The sequence below is a fragment of the Pelecanus crispus genome, chromosome 8, assembly GCF_030463565.1.
Source record: "Pelecanus crispus isolate bPelCri1 chromosome 8, bPelCri1.pri, whole genome shotgun sequence".
In the NCBI taxonomy this organism is placed as follows: domain Eukaryota; kingdom Metazoa; phylum Chordata; class Aves; order Pelecaniformes; family Pelecanidae; genus Pelecanus; species Pelecanus crispus.
Window position 1 is genome coordinate 17,853,767 of NC_134650.1, and position 27,815 is coordinate 17,881,581.

Genomic DNA, 27,815 nt, shown 5'->3' on the forward strand with positions numbered 1-27,815 from the left:
CACCATGTTAATTATATTTTTCTCTAAGAGATAAAAATCATCAACTCAATTATACATTTTGCTATAAAAAACCCCAACACTAACAAAATGTGGAAGCTAGGATAGGAACATGATTAACAAAAATTAGTATGCTTTTTGTGCCTGATGTAATGGAATGACAGCCTCAATGATTATGGTAGTTAATATCTGGCATGCCATTAGCCTGCACCACTTTATTTTACAGTCTCAGACTACGGGTTAGGAGGAGAGAGGAGACAGGGGAGAGACTTAGGACCCAGCAGTTTACAGAGAAATTAAGTGCTTTTTTCAAATAAGCATCTCATTGGCCTCTAGCCTTTTAAGAGCAGCAAATAGATGGATATTACAATTAGAATAGAATGGTTATGGTGTATAAATGAACAGTTTAAATGTCACAGGCATTTAAAATAAATTTTGCAATGACTAAATAAATGAAATAATCTCATTTGCACTGACACCATATTACGGCACATTAAGTAGTGTGCTTTATTACCTCCTCACCTATCCAATTGCCTTTGCAGCAGTTCTTTTCCACCAGCACAATGTTAGTGACTTCTAAAAAACAGTAATGGATTTTAAGATAAATCTGACAGGATTTATGGGTCAACAATCTGTTGTAACTTTAAATCACTATAAGTACAGCAGACATGAAATTATTGATCAATAAACAAAACACTACAAGTATTGCAGATCTGTGGAGATATTATGACCTTTTGTGGTTTAATTGAATAGCCCATTGGAACCTCTTACAATGCTGGGACATCTGAAATCAATTACTACTTCATAAGCTATAGTTTTCACTAGACTCCGAGTAACACAATCTCAAAAAGACACCTAAAGCAGATACATTGCTTGCATCCCAGTATTAAAATACACTCGAGTGTGCATAGTCCTGTAGAGAGATATGGGCAAGTCAATCACAACTGACTATCTGCAAGGTTAACACTCCTTATTGATGGCAAATATTCCACTAATGGAGAAAAATTTGTACAAATGTGTTTATTCTACAGGAATATGCAGCAAATGCTTTATGCAAATATTTCCATCTATGGTTGTTCAACAGCTTTTTGCTGAGCACAGCATTAAGTATTTATGATTAGTGACTTGAGCCCCTGATTGATGACGTTAATACCATCAATTTCATGGTATGCAAAAATTTGCCAGTCATGAATATTCATTATCTGATTCAAGTTCACTGTTTTGCTGAACATTTCCAAACAGTAAATTTATCTGTTAAAAATTCATGGCACATGAGCACAACTGTTCTGTAGGCAAAGTCAACACCAATTGGTTTACAAACAAATATAGAGAAATAAGAAAGGAAATATCCAACTGCAATGAAAGGAAGGTCTAGTGTAATGAATGAAGCCTACTTTATTCTACAAAAACTTAGTTTGCATGTTTCAAAATATATCAGTAAAGTAACACCATTGAAAATCAGGCCTTCACAATGTCTTATCCTAAATGCACTAATATTGCAATTATTTAATTAACAATAATAGTGCCAAAATTGTATGGAATACTTCTAAACAAAATGGAAGAAAGTAGAACAAAGGAGAGGCTCACCTGTAACAACTGAGGTTTAACAGGTAGATTTGTTCTTCCGAAGGATTAATAGAATCTGTGAGATAAGTAACTTAAGTACTTTTAAAACTATGACAAAGTTGTTTTTCTCTCAGGGAAATTTATTCCACTTAAGTCTTCCAAGGGAGGGATTGAAAAGGTAGAGTTTGAACGTCTCTGTGCCCTATGCCCACTCTGAGCCTTTCTTTGAATGTCTTTCTCCAGCCTTGTCAACACAGGTATTTTCTCCTAAAAGCAGCCAGAACTTAACTTTCTGACAATTGCACCATAAGGAAGGCTATTGGCATGTATTTGGTTCTCTGGGTTTGTATACTATTTGCTCTTCCAAAACATGGTAAAGACTAAAAAAATAATGCTACTAGAAAGTCTCAAAAGATGTAGTGCTTCTGCAGTTCAAATGGCATTTATGCACAGTAATCTCATTAAAGCTAATTCCACGATTTGTATCAGCAGACTGGAAGGTGCATATGAAGTGACATTTAAAAATAGGTCCAGAAATAATACAGTGAACTTATAAATATATTCAAGCATAAAAATGAAGAGGAAGACAAATTGTTGAAGTGAAAGGATACCACCTGTACAAGGTTAAATGATAGATAATGGTCATGATCAATTGTAAGCCTATAAAGGGAGTATAGTTCCGGAATGGCCTTCTAAACAGGTTATCCATTAAAGAACCTCAACTGTTTCATGATGAAGTTTGATAAAGTTATGGAAGGGATAGGAATAGTTTAAGACTATGCTTTGAGTTTCTGTGGTTTGATTTGCTGGTATGTGAAAAGGGAGTTTTAAACACAACTTGATTTTATTTGATTGCATGTTTGTCTTTGCTTCTGCGCCCATCTCCCCACGTCCTGCTGCAGCTAACGTAGGACTTTCCCTGCTTCAGCACAAAAGCTGGTCTCTTCAGGAAGAGGAGGAAGATGGGATTCACTTCAATCGGAAGCATTACAGATTGATATAGCTATTCAGAGGATGTCAGGCAGAATGTGACATTTCTCCTGATAATGACACCCAAGGGGTCCAGTCTGGTCACAAGCTCACCCAATGGCCAGATCTAGAGTGAGGAAACACTTTTTTCCAGATGAGTGGGCAAGGACTGAAGAGTGAGGCATCATCCCCTTCCCAGAGCTGCCTCAGAATTCCTTGGACCAAATTCTTTGGCATTTGGGGGACACTAAGAAATGCAGGGCAACAGTGACCTTTCCTGCCTTCCTCCTGGGACAGGCTGAGGTGGTTGCCTTTGGTCTTTTGCAAGAGACCTCTGGTACATTCAAGCTTTTTATGCTATCTGGAACTTCTAGAATAAAATTCTTATGGATCTTCTGACCTAAACAGGTTTGCCTGCAATTACAAGGAATTAGTTCAATGAGCGAGGAGATCCCTTCAGTTTCGGTACAGGGTGTCCATGCCCAGGTGCTGGCAACAGGGCTGCAAGGGCGCCTGTGAGGAGAGGCTGGGGCTGCCCCATGCTGGCTCCAGCCAGCTCCACAGCAGCCCTGCCGCAGGCACAGCTGAGCTTGTCAGTGAAGCTGGTGGTGCCTCTGTGAAAGCGTGTTTGAGAAAGGGCAAAACGGTGCCAGGCAGTAAGGAGTGACGAAAAAAGTGGGAGAAACAGGCCTGCGATCAGCAAAGTCAGAGAATAAGGAGGGGGAGGAGGTGCTGGAACCGATCTCTTTTTCTCTCCCGTCCCGTTGAGGAGGGGGAGTGAGAGCAGCTGGGTGGGTGTCTGGCAGCTGGCCACAGCCCACCCACCACAGTTTCTATGCAACTATATAACATCACTAAATTTCATTGTCAGTAAAACAGAAATTCACATGAACCTGATATTGACTGTATGCAACTTTGCATCTGCCACCTATTCATTTATGGAATATTCTGCAGTCATTTTATAAGCAGCTCTATGCTTTTTTTAATTACTCTTATTAATTGAGTATCCATAAACGTGTTAACAATCACATACGTGTATCGAACAGAAAACGTCTACAGATTTCATACAAGGGCGTGGCCACATACTCAAAGTCAACCCCGCTCCTTCGTATTTAACACCTCTGCTCTCTGTGACCTAGCTCAGAACAAGGCTGGCAGGACAGACCACCGTGATACATTTCCATTGTATGCCAAAATACTACCAACATACTAGTAATAAAACAAGCCACTGGTTTTGGACATTAACATAAAAACTAGTCACATTATTATTCTTACAGCAACAGTTCAAAAGCTTAATGGCTGAATAATTATACCCCAACCCGCCATCATTAAATAAGCATTAAAGAGCTACACATACTGCTTTGGGGAAAAGGGAATTCCAGAACAAAGGTAATTACACTGAAAAGGTAAGACATCATTTTTGGACAGGAAAACTAAGTTTACTGTAATTTAAAGCAAATTTTCAGCTTTGGTCTTCAAACAAACATTAAGTGCCTTAATAAATACATATTTATCCTTCAGATTTGCAAGATGGTCCCCCAAATAAAAAACACCATATGTGGCATCTTACACATGAAGCAACTCAGGAAGTAAATTCTTACAGTATGAAACAACATAACTGCTAGTGCTAGAGCAAATTTTAATTTGTAATAAGAAACTTAATGGAAACAGAAAACAAACAAACTCTTGATAAACAGTGATTAGTACCTCTCCAAACCTCCTATAGGATTTAATTTGAGCAACTAACAAATGCACAGTATTGAAATGTTTATTTAGACTAGATATCAATGTTAGTTTGTGGTAGCAAATTACAACAGGAGGTAAATATTCTATCCACAGAAAGTTTCTAAGACCAAATTTAAAGCACAATTTTCACCAAAAGGCTTTAAAAGTCATACAGTGCTGAAAGTCCTGCATAGCCTCCATTGTAGGAGCACTTATTGGGTCTGCTGATGGTCACAAAAAGCATGAACCAACCTAACAGTGAGAAAAAAGATGTTATTTGTCTAATATGATTCACAGGTCACTGTTTTGGAAAGAGGTCAAAGTTAGATGAAATGGTTAAGCTCACTTCTAAAAGCAGTAAAAGAGCTGTACAATGAGGATGTCCTGCATGGCAGAAAGTGGCCATTCACATGCACACACACAGAGAAAAAGGCCTCCTCCTCCCACTTTGTTTATCCAGCTTCCTGTGACCATTGAAAATAAGAGCCATTAGCAGCCCTTCTCTGCATGAACTGGGATGGACTGCATAGAGAGAAACCGCTCTGCTCCCTCAGGAGCAATTGCTCCTGCCCAGCATTAGCAAAATCTGCATTATTAGCAAATAGTCCTCCCCCCTCTTTAGTTTCCAGGGAACAGCAATCTTCCATGCTGGCCGTACCTCCATGTCCCATGTTGAAAGCAGCAGACCTGCTGCTAGTTATGCAGATATACTATTGCACAGAGTCTTTTAAATAGGAGCACTTTTCCTTTGGCATCTTCTGAAAGTTCTCATTAAGACACTAACCTTGAGGACTGCTATTTTATTAGTTACTCATTTTTGGTTGTCTCCTCAACAATATGCTATGAAGTTATTGGGAGAAAAATGGAGCAAGACAGTCTACTGAGTTTTGTGGTCTGGGCCAGAGAGTAACAGCTATGTTTTAAGACTGACCTCACCAAAACAAATAAATCTGCTTCCTCATTAGGGCTTCCAGTCTGCATTAAGCAGCAGGAAGCTAACGTATTTTTCTCTTTATTATACCTCAGCTGCAGTCTCACCGTATGAACCAGAAACTCTAGATCTTCAACTGAGATTTGGATCAATCCACTGTTTTCTTAAAATCAGTATCAGTTTATTTAGCCATAAAACACTATAGACACATGGCTATGGAAATGATTTCTCTCTTGCATCAATTTCAGGGTGAATTTTAAGTTATTTAATGCAAATTATGCATATTGATTTTCTTCAGGTTCTTGTAGATCCTCAGAATAGGAACTAAGGATCAAGAATCGGAGAATATGGTTTCTAATGAAAAAGAGAATGATGTATGGATCCAACTTTCTTCTCTACAATGCTTGTTTCATTATTCAAGAAAACCATCTTAGAAAAGTACTTAAAAATCACATATTTTACACTTAAACTTTGCTAAATTTCGTATTGCAAGACATACAGGATAAATCAGCTCCAAATTAATGTCAAGATTTTAGAATCTGGTGCTTCTTACATGAGAAAAGCATGAATTCATTAACTGTTAGAAGTATCAATCTCTGGTCTATTCTAAGAAATCTCATCCAATCTTCATACTCCATTGTAAACGCTGTCCACTGTAAAGTACCTCAAGCTACTGCCTAAAATTATAACAAATCTGTATCAGCCTGCACCTTCAGAGTCAACATCGCGTCCTAACATACTGCCTCAGAATTGGCAGCAACAGTACAAGAGAAAAATCAACTTCCTCCCACCACCCACTGATATCAACCCACAGTCTCTGCCTGCCTACCTACCAGACAGTCTCCTCTGCAAGTAACCAGTTGAGAACTGATGACATCCGAGCTGTTCTGACAGCAGTTACCTGAGGACAGCAGTGGCTGAAGTGTATCTCATCACGGTGTGAGATACAGTGCTCCTGAATGCATCTGGTTTATTCTTAGATATGTAGTTCAGATGCATATTTATTTTCTTGTGTATACACTTAGGAGAAACAGAATGATTCATCACTGTAAAAAAAATCCAAATGGGGTCACTCAGTGGGTCCTGCACAAAGCACTGAAAAGACCGAGGTACTGCTGATGGTACAACTTCATGAACCCACTGCTTCAGTTTGCAAAGCTTTACAGCCACACTAATGCAGGTGAGAAAACACATTATGACTTGACATAACTGGTCAACATGTAGATTAATTTCAATTTCAGTAAGTAAAGAGCAGGTAGAAGAAGAATCAAAGAGCCATAATAAAATTTATATGAGAGGAAAATGAAACAAAACTACTATCCTAAGGAGGTCAGAAGAGGACAAGAGACAGACAAATAGGCAGAGAGAGAGAGAGAGTGTGTGTGCTTCAGACACAGACAGAGTTAAGAGAGACAGAGAAGCCAGTTCAGCAGTGAAACATCTGAACATAGGAAGGAAGCTGGGTTTGATCCAAGCAAAGACTGGAAGGCTCTAAGAGGTACCGAGCATAAGCCAGCACCCCCAGATGCCTCTCTGCTAGCTAAGTGAATATAAAAATAAACAGTTTCCAAGGATCAGAGCGCAGGTATTATTTCAACTGACATTAAGTCTTTGCTTAGTGTACTGTCCTCTCTTGTCACGGCTATGTGGCAGTGAATTGCAAGGTTATGGTGGAGAGAGAGGAGAAATACATCATGCTATGTGCAGCACATCAATAGGGGCACTCATCCTCTGGTGCCACACAATTTCCCCTTCTACAACATAATGTCTTGTAGGAGACTGTCTCACTAAACACATCCCAGAGCTCAATAAGCAGTTGTGCAGAAGGAAGAGTCTGTTTGGAGATTTCTTTGGGAACAGATGGCTTTAAGGCAAAAAACCAAGAAGGCTGCTCTGTCAGGGGTGGCTCTGGAGGAGAGACTCTCCTATGAGGAGGGGACAGCTTGCTGAAGAAGCCAGCCAGAAGGCTTTGGTGGGTGACAGGACTGCCAGCAGCACTCGTCGCTCTCCCCGATGGAGAGGGGCCATCTAGTCCCAACCCTGCTCAGTTCTGTTAATGACCTTTCCTCTGCCTCCTCAGTAAGCCAAATCCAATTAGACGTATTTGCAAACCTATCTCCAGGCAACTGCGCACTATTTAATCCTACACATTTACCAACAGTTCTAAGCCAAATGCTCATGGGCATGAACAAGTGAAACCTGGAATACCTTTTCTGATGCTCACAATTTGCCTACAAGTGCCGTTTGAATTAGCATTTTTATAATTTATGCACACAAGCTGAACAACATTTTCAAAAGACTGACTCTCAGTTGATACAGGTATGACTCGGTTTACACAGATGTATCTGCACATAACTCTGACTTCAGCAACATTATCTTGATAGACTTTGCACCTAATAGTTATAAACATCACTGTACAGGACTGGTAGCATAGTGTCCAGAAGGAATCAAGCAATTTGAGTTCCAGTTATGGCACTTCTCTATCAGTGTTTCACTTTTTCTTTTCCAACTTATGCTATTCCTTGGTATGTAGCATTCAACATTTGTTTCCAAAGGAACATTTCTCATAAAATTATATAACACCCCCCCCCCCCCCCGCCCTAGTTTGGCATAGGATTCAAAGAATAACCAGAAGTCAGTTTTTCAAGGATGTCTTTCTTCTTTCCCCAATTTTTTTGATTCTACTCTTTCTGCTTTGAAGCGTGCAACAGCACAAGTTTTGAACTGGAATGCTCCAATGAAGCCCATTTTACAGTGGAAGAAAAGCTGGGTTTTCTTTTGCTGTGATGATATTCCCACTGCCATAAAAAACACAAGTGCTTGAAATGCTGAGCCTATACTTAAACAGAGTAGTTCACTACATTGTATTTCAGCTCTTCATAACTATGATGCAAAGGCAGCTTTCACTGCCAGCTTGAGGCTAGTTACGGTGATTCATATAAGCTTAAACTGTATAAAATTCCTTTACAGAGGGACAAGTCCAGTTCACTGTTCACCTCCTGTCCTAGTTTGACTTCATAGTCAAACATGAACAAATTATGTTGTAAAATCAGGAATAAGAACTGTAATAAGGAGCAGGGAAGATTTATATCCTCTTTAAACTAGCTGTTCATGTAGGTTTTTGTCAAACTAGCACGTACTAAGCTGATTTCTCTGCTAAATCTTCCACTAAAATGAGCTCTTCAAATGCATTTCTTTTTCAGTATATTTAATTTCCCAAATGAGGGTTAGGGGATACAGTTGATGGACTGTCTCACTGGAAGCTTCTTTCCTTTAATTTTTATCAATTTATGTTTTTTAAAAAAAGCAGGCCATTCTTGAGAGTTCTCTTATATGCTCTTGGTCCAACAGGCAACTTGTTAAAAATCTTTTCTCTTTTGGAAGTCATAGTCTGCACAGAAAGATGAGTTTAGATGAGTTCTGTCCATGTAACATTTCTCATTCAGCAATTATCATCTCTTCTCCTGATTTAAACAACTCTTTTTCCTTCATTTCACTATATCATAAATCCAAATAGCTGAACTCATGCCCCATCTGAAACTTCATTTCATAAGAAAAAAATGCTGTGGTTACCTTTTTGGTAAAATTAGATTCTGCTAATAGCTTAATTCATTTATCCATTTGTTTTATCCTTCCTCTCCCAAGACTGTTAGATTTCTAAACTTTTCTTTTAGTTGAAATTTTGATACAATTTATCAGATATGCTGGGCATCATCAAATCTCCACAACTGCATAGAACCTGCTCAGCACTCTTGAAAATCATTTCACAAAAATCACTGGTGCACAGCTTCATTTTCCATGTGTCCATAACACTTCCTGCACACCTCCAGGGCTGGGCATTAATTTACCATCCATGATATAGTTAAGGGGATCAAACCCTTCTTCTCTAAGTACAACCATTTCTCTCTTTCTTTGTCACATGTAAATGAAACTATAGAAAAAAGGCATTCCTAAAAACATTTCTAGCACAAGCACTTGTACTATATTTCCATCAGTCAACCCATGTACCAAGAGGATAAAGCTTTAGAGCTTACAGGCTGTGAGAGATAAAGAACACAATACCACAAGACTCACAGTCTATCAAGATTAGGACTCACATCGGCTTCATAACAAGCTTCCTGTGTTACTTACCATTTGGCCTACAAAACTATCTCCAAACTTGTGTCTGGTATCTTCCTTTTTTTTTTTTTTTTCTCACAGCACACAGACTGCCATGCCTCTCCTCTGCCAGATCTCTTCCTTTCAGCCAAATTCAGAGATTTCTTTTTCTAATTTTTCTGGTGTTTTTTTTTTCCCCTCTCTCTCTCTCTTTCTTTCTTTTTCTTCTTTTAAGAAAATGCATTTCTATCATGAAAGAGCCAAGTGCAGTTCCAGAGATTGATGATTATGCCCAACATATAGACACATGGTTTGTGAGTTGGCCGTGTATCATCAGCCTCATTTATCAGTGTGGAAACTTGTAGAGCAGTGAAGTGCATTGGCTCCCTAAGAATCCTATTTCAGTCCCCGGGATAAAATCTGCTCCTCATGTTCTATAGTCCAATCATTTATCAACAAACTCAGATGAGCATTTTCTATTTCCTTTCTTTCGTATTCCAGTCAGCTGTGGAGCTCTTCCCTTGAGAAATACCATATTATCCACCCTTAATTGATTTCTTATGTTGATATCATTGGCAATGCTAAAGTAGAAAAAATAATTTGAGAGCTGAAATGTTAACTGGAATCCAATAATCTTTACAAAGCTGAAAAAATTAACAATTTGATCTATTCCCACACAGTTTAGCAAAGATAAAAACAAACAGGACTGCTACAAAATGGCATTCAAAAACAACATAGTAATTTTCCACTCACTGTTTTTATGTGACTATTAACACAAAACCATCAGCTGATAGATAAATTAATATTTGGCATCATTACCGGAGCAGACAAAGTCTTTCTTCTGAACCTCTGCCACAAGAAAACCCCGCAGGTTTACAGGTGCCAAACAGAAGGTGAACTGCCCGATAGTGCGCCTCTGCCGCAGCCAGTCAGACAGCCAAGCCAGGTGGCAGTCGCAGTGCAGGAAGTTGGAGTGAAGCCGCCTACAAAAGACAGAAAAACCCTGAAGTTATTAGTAGCTTTTTTAACAGAAGACACAAACCAGAGCAATCGAGTACAAGTCTGGCTCTTCACTACAATTTAAGTAGGATGATTGCAGGTCATTGGTTACAGCTGAGTCAGGTCTTGACTGCCATATAGTATACAAATGTCCACATATAAATTAGCGCTATTATTTTAATGTCTTGGAAGAATGAAGTTAAATAATTACCTGCGCACAGGTAATCATGAGTTGGCCATTACAGAGGAAAGAACATGCAGAATTTAAGATTCCTCCAAGCAATCACTTTGCCTGTGATTTCATATCAGAAATAACTGCATGAATGTGATATCTTTGAGTGAATTCAAAGGATGGCCTGTATAAACATGAGGACCAGGCTGAAAAACAGGATGACAGGTGATTCTTCTCTCTCCTTTGGGGAGGGCAGGAGTGAAGGGGGGAGGGGTGCAGAGACAGACCCCCCACACCAGAGGCTATTGGTACCTTGTATATTCCTGGGTTGCCTGTACAAATTGACTAATGCTCTTTTTACTGTGGCAATTTAACACAAGTATGCAGGTTCTAGACAGGAATTTTCAACTCATGATGAAGAAGAGGACCACGACAGGGTCATGACACACAGCAACGCTGGGGCGTCTCTCTGTAATGGAAGACCTAGCCACACAGCTCCCTTCCCAGCCTGCTGCATGCCTGGCACTAGAGACTTGCAGAAACATTATCACATTGTGGGGGGAAGTCTGCAAAATGACGATGCGTTCACCGCGTTTGCGAATCTGGTAATTTTAATAGCTACCAAACTTTAGGTCAAAACAAAAGCCCAGGACATTAATTATTTCATTCCTTGTAATGAGTCATACATTTGCAGTGTTATACCAAAGCTGAAATGACAAAACAGATTGAAAATCCTGTCAGAAATGGTTAACCAAAGCATTATTCACTAATATTACAGGCATTACATTTAAAAAAACCCCACACAATTGGCGTGTATAGGATTTAGCCTTGTCCATCCACCAAAGAAATTAACTGTCTGCCTGTGAGATCTTCATATTGCACAGCAGCCGTGCAGGTCAGCAGTGGCGCCCAGGCTGACAGTCCCCAGATTTGTATGTCTGGGGTGGGCAGTCACAGTAAAAGACCACAAATCTGGAACTGAGAGTTTATCCTGTAGAGATGGAAGACGTTAGTCTCCTGGGAGCACTGTAAAACGTAATTGTCTTAAAAGGATGGCTAGAAGATTTTGGTTTTAGGGATTATGAAGCTATTTAAATTGACACTGCAGTAAGTTAGATTTCTAGTAAAACGTTCTGTTATTATGAACTATTAACCTGCCTGGAATACTTTCTGTTGATTGAAAGAACAAATAAATACATTTACAAAGAAAAGAGAATGAATATCATCTAGCCAGAAATCATCCTAACTAAGACTTTGTTCTAACTTAGAGAGTAAGCATTTCATTTAAATCCTGAAAGTATTATCCCTTCCCACCACAGCCATCAACAACTCTATTCAGAATCATCTTCCTTCAGGAACTGAAACAGAGATCATCCCATGTCATTCCCTGTATCCCCTGTATGGATGTAGTTGGGTTTTTTCCTCACTAAATTTGTATAGCTAGTTTCTGGGTTTTCCCATTTAGTAGCGTGAACTGTCACCTCTTTGCCAGCTCGCCTGCCTCAGCAGAGCCCTACCTTGTTCTTTGTCCTTTGTTTTTGCATGGATATTCTACAGTTTGCTTTTGAGAGGAGACCATTCAGAGAACTTAACAAGCTTAACAAAGCAGCCTATTAGAATATATTTTTGATAATTATATTAATGAATACAGCCACAAAAAGACTTTTCACAGTACTTAACAGCATAATACACCAATTCCCTGTGAACATGAAAAGCACAGAAGTGATTTGGTACATTTTCAGTTTACCCTTAAATAAAAAATTAAAAGAAATTATGCAATTACCTATCTCAGTAGTCACTCACAGGCAGAGACAACAGGACACTTACCATTAAGCAAATAGGTGTGGGGGACATGTTTTAACATAAATAAAGCTGTTTCAAGCAAAGGAAAGCAGATCAATAAAAACTAATTCCTGTCACTTCCAGTCAAGGCTAAAAGATCAATGAAACTTAGCAACAGAACAGACAGTTAAATAAAAAAGGTTAGCATAGAAGAGCTGTTTTTTTAAAGAATTCTTCAAGTGCTTCAAATCTTACTAGCACATTTCTCCTTTCCACCTCCCTCCCCGCCCGAGAGGTCATGTTCAAGTTGAATATGCTCTTTCTTTTTCCTTCTCTGTTCTTAAAGGAGCAGATTGTTTTGAGAACCATGAAGAAAAAGCTATTTATCCACAGAACTATCACAGCAGATGCAGCTGTGGCACCAACAGCCTCAAATGTCCTGCTAATGGATCTCACTAGTGTGTAAACTAGGGAAAAGACTATCCACACCACACTGGGCCTCAGCTGAATAGGAAAAAGGACTTGTCCCTACTGAAGTAACATTCAGACCAGGGATTCCTTACAAGAGCTTCTAAAAAAAAGCACATCTAAGTGTGAAGCTATTTGAGGAGGTGTACAAACTGATTATCATTTTTTAAGAAAACAGTAGAGTCACCAAACTGTAATGAACGTCATTCATGATCCATTTGGACTGAATTTGCATTGACAACCAGGAGATTAAATGGTAGAGCTTATTCAGCCGTTATGCCTCAGACAGCCTTCTTCTTTCATGCAAACTGTTTATTGAGGTTGTATATTAATGCAGGAGAAACCGGTTATCAAATTAAATAAAGCTCAGGAAACTAGAGAGAATATTAACATTTCCCCCCAAATAATACCTTTATACAAATATTTTACATAGGTGAACAAAAACTGATTAGTTTTTCATGTGCTCAGGTGTATGTTAGTTGTTAGGGTATTACTATCCGTTTACACAAAACTTGGTTAAACCAAAACAGTATTAGCCTAAATTCTGAAGAGAAGATATTCAGAAAATGTTAAGTGATATGTAGCTATACAAACTGGTTTTATTAATAATTATAATTAATAAAGTATTAATTGTGAAGAGTGCTACGATGACTTGGGGATAGAGGAAGGATTTTTAATATGAAGGAGCAGCATCAGAAATTAAGAAATGCTATTTGATTCCTGAGTTTATACTATATTAATTGCTATTTTGATGACTTTTCTGCCTCTGGTGAATCAGATGGAAGGAAATATAGAAAACTAAACAATTTTACTGTATTTCCCCTGTCTATGTAGGATTTTTTAATTCCTATATGGAACTGCTAAGAAGGGTACTGCGTGTTATTTGGCATTCTTTGGAGACTGAAACATGCCACTTGATATTGATGAAACTACCTTTACAGCACGAGGTGAATGAATACGAATGCAAGTTTGCAAAGGTGCCCTTTTAGCCACAGACCCTAAATTAAATTTCCAGCAAATCCTTTTACAGTGGGTCAGCATTCATGTTCTATAAAATGTGGCTCTCAGAATTCAATATAAAAGCTTCCCTTTATAAATCCTATTTATGACTTCCTTCCTTTTTTTTCTCCTTAATTACAACAGAGGGGGATTAGTCAGTGTAAGTCTCCAGGGAGCTATATGCAAAGCCATCTCCGAAATTAAACTAAAAGGAAAATGGCAGAAGGCATTGAGCTCTGGTAGCAGACACGACTGACTAATCTGAAGAAGCCAGGCAAATTTTCTGGTCCAATGTGACTGAATGAGAAAAGGCAAAACTCCAGGAACCTTAACTCTACACCTTTATCTTCTTTATCCAATCTCTTCTAAAAGACAAACATCTCATTTCCATTTAATTACTTACATTAAGATCTATGAATGTCACCATTTAATGAAGAATGTAAATTTAACCCCAAGGTTCTCTTACATAGATTGACATGAGTAAGAGCCATTTTTCTTCAGTTCTGTTGACTTATTTGATATGATTTTACACATGCATATGTAGCATTCTTGAAGCATTTTATTTTTTCAGTGCCATAGAAAATTTTCAGGCTAGCTACTATTTCCCTTTCTTTGCTTTTAGTACTAAATACATCTTGGTTGAGTTTGAGATTTTGGAGGGAAAAACAGAGAGACTTTGTTTAAACATGACTTTTCCTGAAGTTGTATATTTCCTAAAGGAATTTAAAGGAATAATTTATTGAAGAAAATGTTTTTGGTAGGCTATGGCTAAATTATACAAATGCACACAGTATAATTTAACAGTCTTTGTATTTTGGTCTACAAAGGTCAATCAGAGCTTTTCCAGTGGAATGGTGCCCAGCTATAGAAAAATGGATTTGACATAAGAGAAGCTTTTATAAAAAAATGCATCAGAATCAGTGACATTTTCTTTCAGAAAGTATCCAGAAAAGAAGCTTCTTTTCAAGTTCTTTCTCTAAAAAAATTTCGTGTTTCAGAAATAAGTATTCTGAGTTTGAAAAGAAGAAATAGGATTTAAACACAGGATATTAACAAGATTAAATAATATGAGCCATCTGAGCAGTTTTCACAATTTTGATGGTGTTCCAGCTTGGAACACCTTTCACATTATGGATTTTCCCATGGGAAAAAGATGCCAGTTTCGTTTCTGGGTAAATTCAAAATCTTCATAAAACTGATTCTTACTTAACCCTGGGTAAATCCAGTGAACTTGCTGTCAGGACCCTGAGGGCACCAGTGGCCTTTACAACCCTGCCTGGCCTCACCAGGGGCTCCCAGGGCTCCCCCAGCACTGCCATGGCCCAGGACTCCAACACAGCCCAGCCCCGGGCTCTCGGCCCCTGCCCCAGCGATGCCATGGCAGGGCGGGTCTCCAGCCCTGCCCCAGCCCACCCTGCCTGGCCATGGGCTCCGTTTGAGCTGGTCCCCACCCATGGGCTGATGTCCCGGCCTGGCCTCAGCTCTCCCCATCCCCACAGAGGTGCCTGAGGCTGCCCCTGCTGTGGGGGGGTCCTTGTGGGACAGGTCCAGCTTGCAAGGCCCTGACCTGCCGGCCATGGCCCTCACAGGGTCAGGCTTGGTCAGTGGCCGTCTTCCTCAAGACAGCAGGGTGAATTGTCCACTTTGGGAAGAGACTGAAGTAAGATTATCACAAGATGACAAATATCCAAAGAGTTGGCTTACACCATCATTATTATTATTATCATCATCATCATTATTATCATTATCATTATTACTATTATTATTATATACAAAGATATTACTCACAGAGTCCTGATCTTTGGCATATGATTGAAACTGGTAACAGGAATGCGGGTAATGTTGTTATTGTTGAGAGTACTGTTAGGAGAAAAAAAAAAAAAAAAAAAAAAGAGAGAGAAAAGAGAATAATAGATTGATCAATTATTTACATTTATTCACCAACACACTATTTACAGAAACAAGCTGCTAAAACTCTTGGTCATAAATCTGCCAGGCTGCGAGCAGTAAGACATGCTGACCGATACCTCAGACAATTTGTGACATATCATGAAAGATACGGTCAGGGCAAGGCAACCAACAGCTGCCTAAGAATGGATGAAGGTTACTATTTACCCTGTCTGAATACCAAGGAGTACAGGAGATGAGTTTTTATCGACTACTGGAATGGATCCAGACTTTTTGGTTAAGCCGCCACTTTGCTTGAAAACCTGGTGCAACTTGAGTGGAGGAACGTCAAACTCACACACCGCAATATGAAAGCTTTGCACTTGAAACGCTCACTCTCACACAAAAAGAGAGCTGTTGACTCTCACAGGCTTGTTAACACAGCCAGCTTACACGGACAGACAGCTCAGATTGCCCCTTTTGAAAACACACAGATGGATGGATACCCTTTCTTTGGTTTCCTTACGAAAAAATATATGGGTAGTGGAACGGGCCATAATAAAACATGTCATGACCCAGGAGTGCAAGGATTTCTGCTGCTCTGTCAAAGCAGAGCTTAGAGAAAATGGTCTCAGTTGCTGGTAGGGACCCCCTTAGTACTTCTTATGAAGAATGAACTGACTTGATTATCATCAGCTGAGTGTGCTACTCCCATTTATGCAGGTCCTAATTATATCAATGACTCTCTAGCAAATTAGAAGCTATGAAGTTTATCAAGATGTCACAGGAAATGGAAAGCACTTCAACAGGCCATAACTGCCATGCTCCAAGCGCACCAAATCTGCAAATACAGTAGCCCGGTTTGTCTTGAGAATTGATGGGGCCGGTGATGACTCTCCCAGCGTGGCTGGTCCTGCTGCTGGCTGCAGCCGCCTATTTGAAACGTCTGGTGTCCACAGCACCGTGGCACAGAGCAGCCCCTGCTTTATAGAAGGGGCACAGCACTCCGCAGGTTCACTGTGGTAGAAGACAGTGGTTTTGTGTGTTTGTGTACATGTTGAAGAAAACACCTGCTGAAGCAACCTAAAGGCACATTACCCTTCCCTGAATTATTTAGTTGTTCCAATGTTATGTATTTACATAGGACATTTAGTCAAAAGCTCTTGAAGAGTTTTACAGAAGTTAACTAGCCCTCTTGGTCATCTGCCAATTTAAAGAATTTTTACAATTCTGCCTAGAAATCCCTTGGCAAAACCATCATCTACAACATCAGCAGATTAAAGCTAAATTAGATTATACCCTATTAAGACTGTTTTTCTGGTACACAGGAAGACACATACACATATTGGCAAAGCCAGGAGGCCGCAGGGTAACATGGCTATGCGCAGGCACACTCAGGACAGGTGCGTGAGCAGGCTCTGACACTGGCAGCAGTGTGTTTGTGATGCTGCTGCACCGAATCCCAGCAGGACAGAACATGACCACTTTGTTGGTACAATCGTAGCTGGTATTTCAGCATGGTGCTGCACCAGATGGATGCACTATTGATCTGGAGCCTGCTTGGGGGCTGACGTACCCATGACAGCAAACCACACCAACAGAGAAAAATCACCCTTCCTTTCCAAATCTGTGAGCAGCGTGACATGTCAGTAAAAGCAAAGTTCTGGAAATCTGGAATCTGCATGTGAGATCTGTTGCCAGAGATCTGTGTCAGTCAAGTCACACATGTTCACGCACCAGGCTGATAAGAGCTGTATACCTTAGTGCACCATAGCTTATAGTGTAACATAGAGTATTCATTCCTGATCCTCTGGAAAACTTGATGCTGCCAAAAATTGGACAAGAAACACACAGCTAAGTGTTGGAATCAATGGGTATACAAAATTACGGGTTTGTGTATTCAATTTCTCAATATGCAAAGCCTCTGGATAAGATGAAGAGGCAAATACTGTCAACTGTAGAAGTAAACTTGAAAATAAGCTCTTACAGCTATCAGCCATGTCATTTCGTCAGCTGTGCATCACAATCTGCACATGCCACTGCCTTACTGGCTTGAGCGCTGGAAGTGAATACAGTGAGTATCAGTGCACATCTGTAGGGCTGATAAGCTCTACCTTTGAACTCCTGCTAATGTCATGATGACAACACAAATGTCCCACTGTGGCAGTTTATATGGTGCAAAACGAACCCCTTTGTCATACAATTGCTACTGCTTGATTACCTTATTTAGCCTGTGATGCAAACCAAAGTCTTTTGTGGACAGTTAGCCAAAACAAGCATGTACAACAATTTCAGAAAGTGAACAAAACCTCTTATAAGGGTGCATACATATATACATCAACACACCCACCTCTCAATATCAATATATATTATTTGCTAACTGCATTTGCACATGCATGTTGGGAAGTTCAAACAGGGCTCACAAATGGAATTTCTAATTGCACCACCATTTTTTTTTTCCTGTAAACATAAAAATATAATTCACCCTCTGCCTCAATTGCCTGATACATAAAAATGAGCTATGCACTTGGTTAGAAGACTTTAGGTATACACTGATAAATAAAAGCCACATGTAAAGTCAGCTCACAAAAATCACGTACATAACTGATGTCTGAATAGGTCACACATGGCACTACAGGAGTCAATGGAAGCCATAGGAATTCAAGGGAGACCTTCTATTGATTTCAAAAGGACGTGGATTGGATTCAGGCAGAACAGGACGTGACAGTGAGCTTCCTTCTGCGCTAACTGAGGGTAGAGAACACATCCCTGTCTCCCAGTGTAATTCTTCATCTGGATGTGGAAAGGTCAGCCTTTACTGTCTGATTTGATGATGCAAAAATATTTTTAAATTTCTTAAAATTTTTCTGTTTAACAGACAAAGCATTATTCAAATCAAACAGTATTTCTACTCACAAAATAGCAGATGAGAGTGGCTCAGGTTTTCCCCCTAATAAGCAAAGGTTTCCCATAATTCATCAACACATATATAACCCTCCTTCTAAGAATCCTAAGTCAGTGCTGAATTAATATACTCCTTAAACACAAATTTCAGGGATAACTCTAGCAGATAGCTATTGTGCACATGGCTTAGTAGCATACTATTTCATTGATATTTAAATGTTAACCATAATGAAGGCAATAAAGCATCTATGATAACAGCAATTATTTCAGAACAAAGAAGGCCAAACACTGCAAAGGGCACTAATTGACAGCGAACTGTCTGCATTGCAGCCCAGTTGTAGCTGCAGGAATTTAACCCTGCTGCTCTGGTTGTGCGGAGCACGCAGCTCCCACACATTAGGAACTCTTTGGCTTTTGAATAGGGACTTTCTTAGGTAGACGTGTGCTCTATAGGCATTTTGCAAAGCTTTCTATCATGCACACGAAGCCTTCCCAGCAATGATTTTTAGAAGTATGTGTCCTGACAGGTGCAAGCACAAAATACAGTGCCATTTTTAACACATGAAAAAATAAATTCTGCTCCACTTGTCTGCTAGCTGCTCCAAGGCCCCAGTCTCATTTTGATCCAGCTAAGATTCAAATCCATAGAAACAGATGCACAAACATCAAGAAGCTGTGAGAAACAGAAAACTTCCAGAATCTTCTGACTACTCCACCATCATATGGGGAAACTTGTATTCTGCTGGGTTCTCCCCAGCCTTATACTTTCTACATCTTCCAGAACCCAATATACCCTTGTCCCTTGAAAAAGCACTGTCCTCATTTAGAAGTCCTCTCTCTGTAAACTCTTCACACCCAAAATGCTGAATCAGGAAACTGAGGTTATAGATGATATTATTTATGCCAGCAGACTTCCCACCTTGGGCTGTGATCCTTGTCAGATCTTGCAAGCTAAGCAGAAGCAGACTGCAGTAGTCCTAAGGGTCCTCCAAGGACTACTTGGAAGATGCATAACATGGGATCAGCAATCCTCGAGGTGGTACATCCTCCACCGGTATGAACTGTCATAGTCCCGCTGACTTCAGTTTACAGCCCCAGTGGAACTGCTCTACTCACTTACTCCTCTGCCAGTTGCCCAAACTGGTTAGAGGCACGCCTGGAGCTGCTTTCTTCCTTCTCAAGAATAAAGCTGATTTATAGCCTTTACTAATCAGATTTTTTTTTTTTTTTAAAGGAAACAATGTTCACTCTGCACTCCTGTCACTATTCGAAAACAATTACCTATCTCCTCCCTCAAACTTTTTGTGCAAAATTTAACTACATGCAGTTGCATTTCTGTTTTCTTCTGACTTGCTCCAAAATTCATGCACACCACTGTAGTTCCCTGATGAACAGTTGTTAATTCCAGACTCAACACAATTACATTAAAATCATTAACTTGTAGAAATGACTGTCATGTGTGTGTTTCTTATAATATTTATGCATTATTCTTTACTCCTTTCTCCACCCTCTTGAATAGGAATACAGGTGTTCAGGAATAGATGAGAGTCAGAAAAAATTTATACTCCTAATGCTAGAAGAAATCACACAACTTCTTTGGAAGATGCTTTGAAAAAAAAAAAAGGATTTAAATTTTGAACCCTACTAATAATACAAATATTTTATTTTAAAAACTCAGGAACTCTAAGCATCTTTTCATGTTCCTGGGACTAATTCAGAGAGCAGAAATCCCAGGCTGTCAGATCAATAGTCAAACACTCTCAATTCTGTAAATTACAGAGTACACAGAGATTTTGTTTCTCTTACTTGGAATTCAATTAATGATATAATTAAGAGCATATAATAAATATTAGAATGCCTGGTGACTTATTCAGCTGAAATAATAATACTTTAATTAGAATATATCTACCTTCTCTGTTCCAGTTAAGCACTAGACATGAACCAAAAGGATCTTCTGGCAATGATGTCAGAAAAAGTTATACAACATAACAGAATTATCTGAAATATTAACTATTTAATTTCTTCAATTAGTACTTCAGTAAGCACAACAGTAACTGTCTTAATGTTTTTCAGTCACATTTCAAGAGGGAAAATGCATAGGAGGGTTGGGTTTTTTGTTAAACACGTAACACTGATGACAATACCACTTGCTGCGTCCCAGCTTAAAAAAAGTTATGGTATCCTATTTTATCATTGGCAAAAGGAAAAACCACTATGCAAATGTCCGTTTTTATAAGTACAAGGCATTTTCATAATGTACATAGGTTACTAGCTGTCCATCAGTACAACACCCACAGTGCTGCTTCTTGTTTACAATCTGAATGGATTAAAATGCAAGGGGGAGAACATGTCATATGCCGAAGACGTCCTTTGTTTTTTGACAGTGACACAGACTGACTGACTTTCACATTCCATTTCTGCAGCTGATTAGCACAAACAGCTAATCAAATTGAGAAATTATATGGTAGATTAAATTTTTGATTAACACTTTTCCACAAGTCTTAATAAGCATCGACCATAGTTACTAGAGGTCTGCTGTGCTGGCCATTCAGGTTTTTGATATACACTAGGCTGCTTTTGTGTCGCATTTGGCTGATCATGGGACAAGGCAGCACTTGCTGAATTCTCAGTTAGAAAGAAATATTCAGACCCATTTACTGGTAGGTAAACTGAGAAAGAGATCTGAAAAGGCTCCAGCTCATTTATTATATTTCTGGTTTTGAATGCTTTTTACATTCGGGCACTAGAGATTCTTTACAGGCTTTTAATATACATGACCTGATAGCAGGAATCCTGCAAACAATAGTCCTCATTTGGCAGCAGATACTTGTGTGTGTCTGTGGACTTCACTAAGTTAAATGATGATGTTACTTTCCTTTTCCTGCTCAAAACTCTCTCAGCACACTGTGGAAGGAACAAGGTGCTGAGTTACCTCACTCTGTGGTAAACCTACATTTTCAAATTGAGACTTTGAAATGGAGCAGAAAAGCAAACAGGCAAGGCTGGTGAGGAACAGCCTTATCAGGCACTGCAGCACTGGTAGCACTAACAAGTCTAACATTTCCTTCTGTCTCTTTCAATTACACCACTGCTTTATCACAGTATGCTCCTTGGCTGTGTATGTAATCCGCGTGTTGTGTGTCCATAACACCATGTAATTGGGCCTAATGCAAGATTATTATCTATGTGCATGCAACGGATAGCTACAAATGGTGCATCTGCAGGCTTGTAACATTCCCAAGAGTGAATTACTGTCATACTCCCCAATTACTGCTTCTCCCACAACTGCCATGGTTTCCAGGCTTCCTATCCCCAGTGCAACTATACATCCAGTAAATGAGACCGGAAAATTTATTAAGACTTAACCAAGGCATCTCCAAGCATAATTAAGTCTCTCACGTAAATAGTTTTCTCGATAATGTTATTTCTGTTCAGAAGTAGGTGAACTGATGCAAAAAACTATCGAGCAGCTTACCCCAAGTTGCTAGTGGAGCTCAGAAGGGAACACAACAGTTCTGGCCCTGGCAGTGACAGAAAGACAACTTCTCCGAGACCCCAAAGCTTTGGGCGGGGGGTGGGGGGGAGTGGACTGTTGGTAAATAAAAATGTGTGAAGGAATCTTTTCAGAGTGTACGTGTAGACTGAAACTGTTGAATCCATGCAAGACCGGACATCTCGATCAGTATTTATGCACATAAAGAAGAGGATCTTGGGGTCTCTCTGAAATACTAGAGACGAAACATGGATTTGGGTGACTGCATTAACAGCAAAATTTAACACTAACAGTGACAGAACCTTAGACCTCTATGTTAGCAGATTCATATCATTTACTCTTAAACCTCTCCAACTACATAAAAAGCCACTGCAAAGGGAAAAGAAATTCTCCGTTCCTTGTATTCAACAAGGGTTAAGCAAAGCAGTAACAGGTTTAAATTTCAGAAAGGTGAGTTTTGATTAGATACAGTGGAAATGTTTCTTAGAGTAAGAACAGGAAAAATACAAAAAAAGAGCTGTTAGAGAGTGTGGAGCCATCAGCAGTGGAAGCCTGTAATAAAAGACTAAATGAATCCCTGGCAGGAATGGCATGGGACTCGATGGTCCTGCCCTAGGGTAGGACAATAGATGACAACTTCAGACCCCTTCCAGCCCTTACGTATCACCTAATATAACTAACAGCAGGGGCATTTTAGCAATTCCAAAAAGTGAATCTAAATCTATTTTTAGTAATAAAAACAAGACTTGAATTTTATACACTGCCATAATTAATGTTTGTGATTAACTTTGAGATTGGAGGGTAAAAGGAGCTATATTTTCAATAGCTGTAAAGAGCTATTTTTCACACAGGTCAGATGGAAGTTGCATTAAATTAAATATTTACTGCTTCTCATGACCTCTGATGAAAAAGCAAAATTACTTTGGCCCTCTATCCCTCAGCACTAGCACAGTCCTCACCCTTGACTTTCAAGGCATCCCAGATTTGCTCATTATGCAAGGTCCAAAACTCAACTGGATCTCTTCAGAGTTTTGGTGAGTCCCGAGTGCCTCTTGTACTGAATCCTTTGATCTCCCCACAGAGTTGAAGTCCACAACTACCGTGTGGGCATATAATGAAAGCAACTGATGCTGCACTGATTAATCCATTACTCTCAACTGTTAGAAAACATAATGGTCTCACAAGGGGCCTTACTCACTGATATACAGCAGTGGAGCTCTGATCTGACACCTCAAATTAGCAGCAAAAGCAATAAAAGCTGGGTTTTTGTCTCAATATTTGTACCCAACTCTAAAATGAGTTGGTGCTACACAAGTGCACACAAGTGCTTTTTTTGAACACAATGTTAGCCCAAGCAAATAATCTACTAAATAGTCTCCAGGTGACACATAAAATCCACTGAAATAAATAAAAATAACTAGTTGCCAATTTTTGGTTTCTGTTCTAGTATTAGTCTTTTGCTGACGTGTTCACAAATGTTCTCATCACAGCAACATGAGAGTCTCTAGCATTGTTAACTTGGGAAGCTGACATCAGAAATATGACTAGTCTCAAGGATACAGAGGAAAGAAAATGTTCTTTTTAGAAATGTATGAAAAAATAAAATAAATAAGCTTACCATGGAATTATGCACAAAACTGCCAGCAGTGTTTACTGCTACAATTGCCTGATTCTTCCCATTCTGTGGCTGATTTTAATTTGCATATAACTGTCAGATTTTAACTATTTAAGCTTATTACAAAGGCCAGATGTTTATGGCAGATTTTTTTTTTCCCTTTGAAGGAGTGAAATTACTTTCAAAAACATCAGCCTTTGGGGAAACTGGGTTATTGTAATAACAAATAATTTTTTTACAATGCTTGTTTTGTCACCCAGCAAGAACCAGGGTGATCAGATTTGCCTATAGCGATAACTTTAGGGCATATTAACTTAAGTCCTGTAATTGCTGCATTAACTCTCCCTAGGGACAGGCTGTGCCTTGGCTGGAGTCTCTGGGACTGGCGAGGTCAGGGGCTGAGGCTAAGAGCAGAGGAGAGGGAAAGACAGGACCCGCAGCTAAGAAAATCGTTGGGCAAGCTATCTGGGTAAAGAGATTGGGACTAGGAATCAGTGCAAACAGGTAAAAGAGGCCAGAAAAAAATTGTACAGGCCTATGCAATCAAAGATTATATTGTCGTATGTATAGAACTGGGAGCAAAATTAAGGATTCTGGTGACTTATGTCTGGTGACTGATGCTGAAACCTTTCTAGTGTTATCTTTAGCCCTGTGTTTATGTTGTATGTGCACATATGCATCATTATACCTGAATTTACTTATACTGGCACACAAATAAATAAAATATGCTAAACCAAGATAAAGTAGAAAATAGAATAACAGAATAAAATAAGATGAGCTAAGCCAAGATAAGGTAAAATAAAATATAATAAAGGTTATGCAGAGAATGATAGTACATAGTTCATTTAGGTTGTGGACTTTGTTAGATGTTAAGTCAAGAATGTCATTCACATAGTCTTACATGAAATGGCTTACCACTTCCCCTTAAGGAAGTCTCCTCTTTCTATATACAGAAAGACATATTTTCCCACACAATCAAATCACCTCTATTAGCTGTACAAAATACAGGTACCAGTTGCATCCCCCAATTCTTTCTAACACCTATGCCCAGTGAGAGTTGAAAAAGCTTTTTAGAGAAATTTCAATCAGCTTTTCAATCTTTTACATGACATTCTAATTCTAGGCATAAAATACAATTCAATCCAGCCTGAATGGAAATTTTAGTTATAAAAGCATTGGTGCAAAGAAAAAAGAACGCCGGCTGAAATTATTCTGCCACTGCTTTATTTTTAAATTAAGGATTCTCCAATGAGTTATTTTTCTAAACTCAAAAAATGGCACAAGAAACACTGCCTTTACTTTTTTGAGTCAAGAAATTTTCTCAAGTCCTTGCCCAACGGTTACACATTTTTTCAGCACACTGTATTGGGAATGACTGCTGTGGCTCTAACTCCCAATTACATCCATAATTTTCTGTAAGTATTTGGACTCGGAGAAAGAAAAGTATTTTTGCAAACACTGAATAAATGTTTTACATCAGCTGGGTGGTTTTGATATTTCTCTACGGTACCCAGTTTCCAGGGCTGATATTATTGTCTAGAACCACTGAAAACAAGTCCAATTATTGTAATACCCAGACCAATGTCCACTGAAGTTGGTGCAAATCCTGTTGCTGACTTCAGCAGGGAGTGAATCTAATCCCTGCAATCTATTTATTTAGGTGCAGACTTTCACAGGAGGTACTGTGATCAAAAATATTATTGTATTCAATTTCAACTCACCTAAATTTTGTTTTGTAGATTCATTTGGAAATCTCTTGTTCAATGAATTAATATAATTAAATTATTAATAGAATTATATTACTTTAATATCAATTAATTGTTAAATAGATATGCCTTTTTTTTTTTTTTTTTTTTTTAAGGTTGTACAGAGATGTCTCTTACTAAATGTGGTTCCTGGAGTTACCCAACTGCATGCATGTCAGGTACTGTAGTTTACGGATTTTGTGCTACTCCTGACAAAATCAATGGAAACTGGATTGGGTTCTCGATGCATACAGAGGTCTGAAAGCCCACCAGAGTGTATTTATAGAAAGGATGAAAAAGAATCAACGAGACAGAGTCAGATCATACAAACCTTAAGTTTGAGGCATCAGTACTTCAGCAAAATAAAACAGTTTCTCAGATTCCTGCCTGAACAGTTGTTTCTATTTATCTTTTCTGAAGCTGAAGCTAATCCAATTCAAACTAACACAGTCCAATTCTATAATTTGAAAGGAGAAAGCAACTTTTGCCATTTGTTCAGGCTGAAGGCATTTAATGATGGCGATTTCCAAGGTTAAGAGGTTTCAGCATTCAGTCAGTTGAGTGCTGTGGTTTTCTTACAAGATTCCACCAAAAAAAATTCTCAAGAAACTGATTAAATTTGGGTCAGAAAGGAACAGTATCATTCTTCAGAACCGTGTTTTAATTTGCCCTATCCTGAGTACACTGCAGCCTTAATGCTATAAACTTATGGTAAAAGCCTCTATTTTGATAGAATTCCCTACCATAATGAACATATCCTTTTCACACTTGTTGGTGTAACACACCCAGGAACAGAAAAGCCATTCCAAGTGGCAGACAGAAATTAGTTGTCTTTTCAGAGGTAGAAGAAGTGACAAAAATTTCTGCGTCAATTGTAAGGAGCGATGTGACAATATCCAATCTCTTTGGACAGTCGTTGTGCCAGCCTGTTGCCACTTCAACTGCCGCAATGCGGCACTGCCTGCAGGACTGCGGATTCCTGCGAGTCCCATGCTGACCGCTAGGACCAAAGGAGGGATGAGCTGGCAAACCCCAGGTATGCAGCAGACAGCTGCTTGAGAAGTATAAATATAACAATGAATAGAAATGGCACGGGCAGCAGTTTAGCCTGAGTGTCTGGGTGTCATAGCAAAAGGTTTTACAAAAGCCTTTTAGGAGGCAGGTGATTGGCATCCATAGAGAGTGGGCTGCCAGAATCCCTGGTTTCCTTTTTCCTACCGATTGCAGACCTACCAGGTCCTGCGGGCAAAATAATGCCCCTTATTCCTCTGGCCAGAGCAGCCCCCCTGATTTCAGAAGCCCAGTGTCTCAGCTGCCCCTCAGCTCCCAAGGCCATTGGTATTCCCACTGGGAGAGGGCACCGGGAAGAGATCCCGCTCTGGCAACATGACAATGGGCACGGCGTGGCACAGAACCGCAAAGGCAATTCTCAACTTTTGACAGCAGAGGAAGGAAAAGAAACAAATCTTTTAAAGAAGGAGCTTCACCTTCACTGCCAAATGTGCCTCCCCAAAATGGAAGAGATGCAGACCATATCTGTGGAATGATTTTATATTCTAACACTATGTGATGACCCTACCTGCCATTCATACATGCTGGAAATTACAGCTAACATATAGGCTAACATAAATCCACATGAATGAAATAGAGAATGTGTGATATACACATTCTGTGAATTTAGACTTGCATGTATGAACAGTTGTTAAGGAAAAGTTACATTTATAGAGGAAATAAATGTTTTGAAAGAACAAAGACAACACGTAGTTCCTAGACAAGGGCAATTACATGTTTCTTGGTGAAGCTAGAAAGGGATCTGCTTTCCATCAGGAATTAAACATTGAGTTTTTCTTTTAATAATACAATAGACAGCGCTTGTGTGCATCACACAAGAAAAAGATCAATATGTTTAAAAACATCTGCCTTTCCAATTTTTAAATTTCTCCCAAACACCACCTGCCCATGAGAAGCAGCGATACCTGCTTATATTCATGCATGCGTATGCAATACAGCTAAGAAACCATAACAATTTGAATAGCAAATACTCACAGTGTTTCATTTGCGTTCAGTCCACAGAGTGAAAAAGTGCAAAATAAAATATACACAGAAAAAAATTCGAAGCACTCATGATCTGTTCAGGAATATTCTACAAGCGCAAGAAGTAGCTAAATAAAAGGAGTCAATTGTTCTCCATACCTGGCTGTTTCTCTGTAATATCTGCATGCATACAAAATAAAATATAACTGCCATTGTGGATGGTCTGTCCTAACTGCTTCAGCCTAAGTATTAGCTGAAGTGCCTCACCTGGTTTCTAACACCCTAGCCATGGGTGGGAAGACAGGGTGTCTCGCAGATAAAATGGACCCAACCCTTTTAAGACATCACTGAAATTGCCCAAGGAGCCAGTAGGAAGCTTGGGTGCTCACGGAGTGGACTACCCCCCTCCCCAGAGCCCGCCCAGCCCGCAA

General features: G+C 39.3%; 1 protein-coding gene across 1 annotated transcript in view; it reads right to left on the minus strand.

Moving 5' to 3' along the window:
* The window catches only part of SLIT3 (slit guidance ligand 3), a 549,457-nt gene that overhangs the window by 198,415 nt on the left and 323,227 nt on the right, over nt 1-27,815 (minus strand). Inside the window, exons 7-8 of the mRNA XM_075714742.1 lie at nt 15,495-15,566; nt 10,106-10,269 (exon numbers count right to left, since the gene is read on the minus strand). Coding sequence (XP_075570857.1) covers nt 10,106-10,269; nt 15,495-15,566 — 236 coding nt within the window. The remainder of the gene's footprint in view (nt 1-10,105; nt 10,270-15,494; nt 15,567-27,815) is intronic.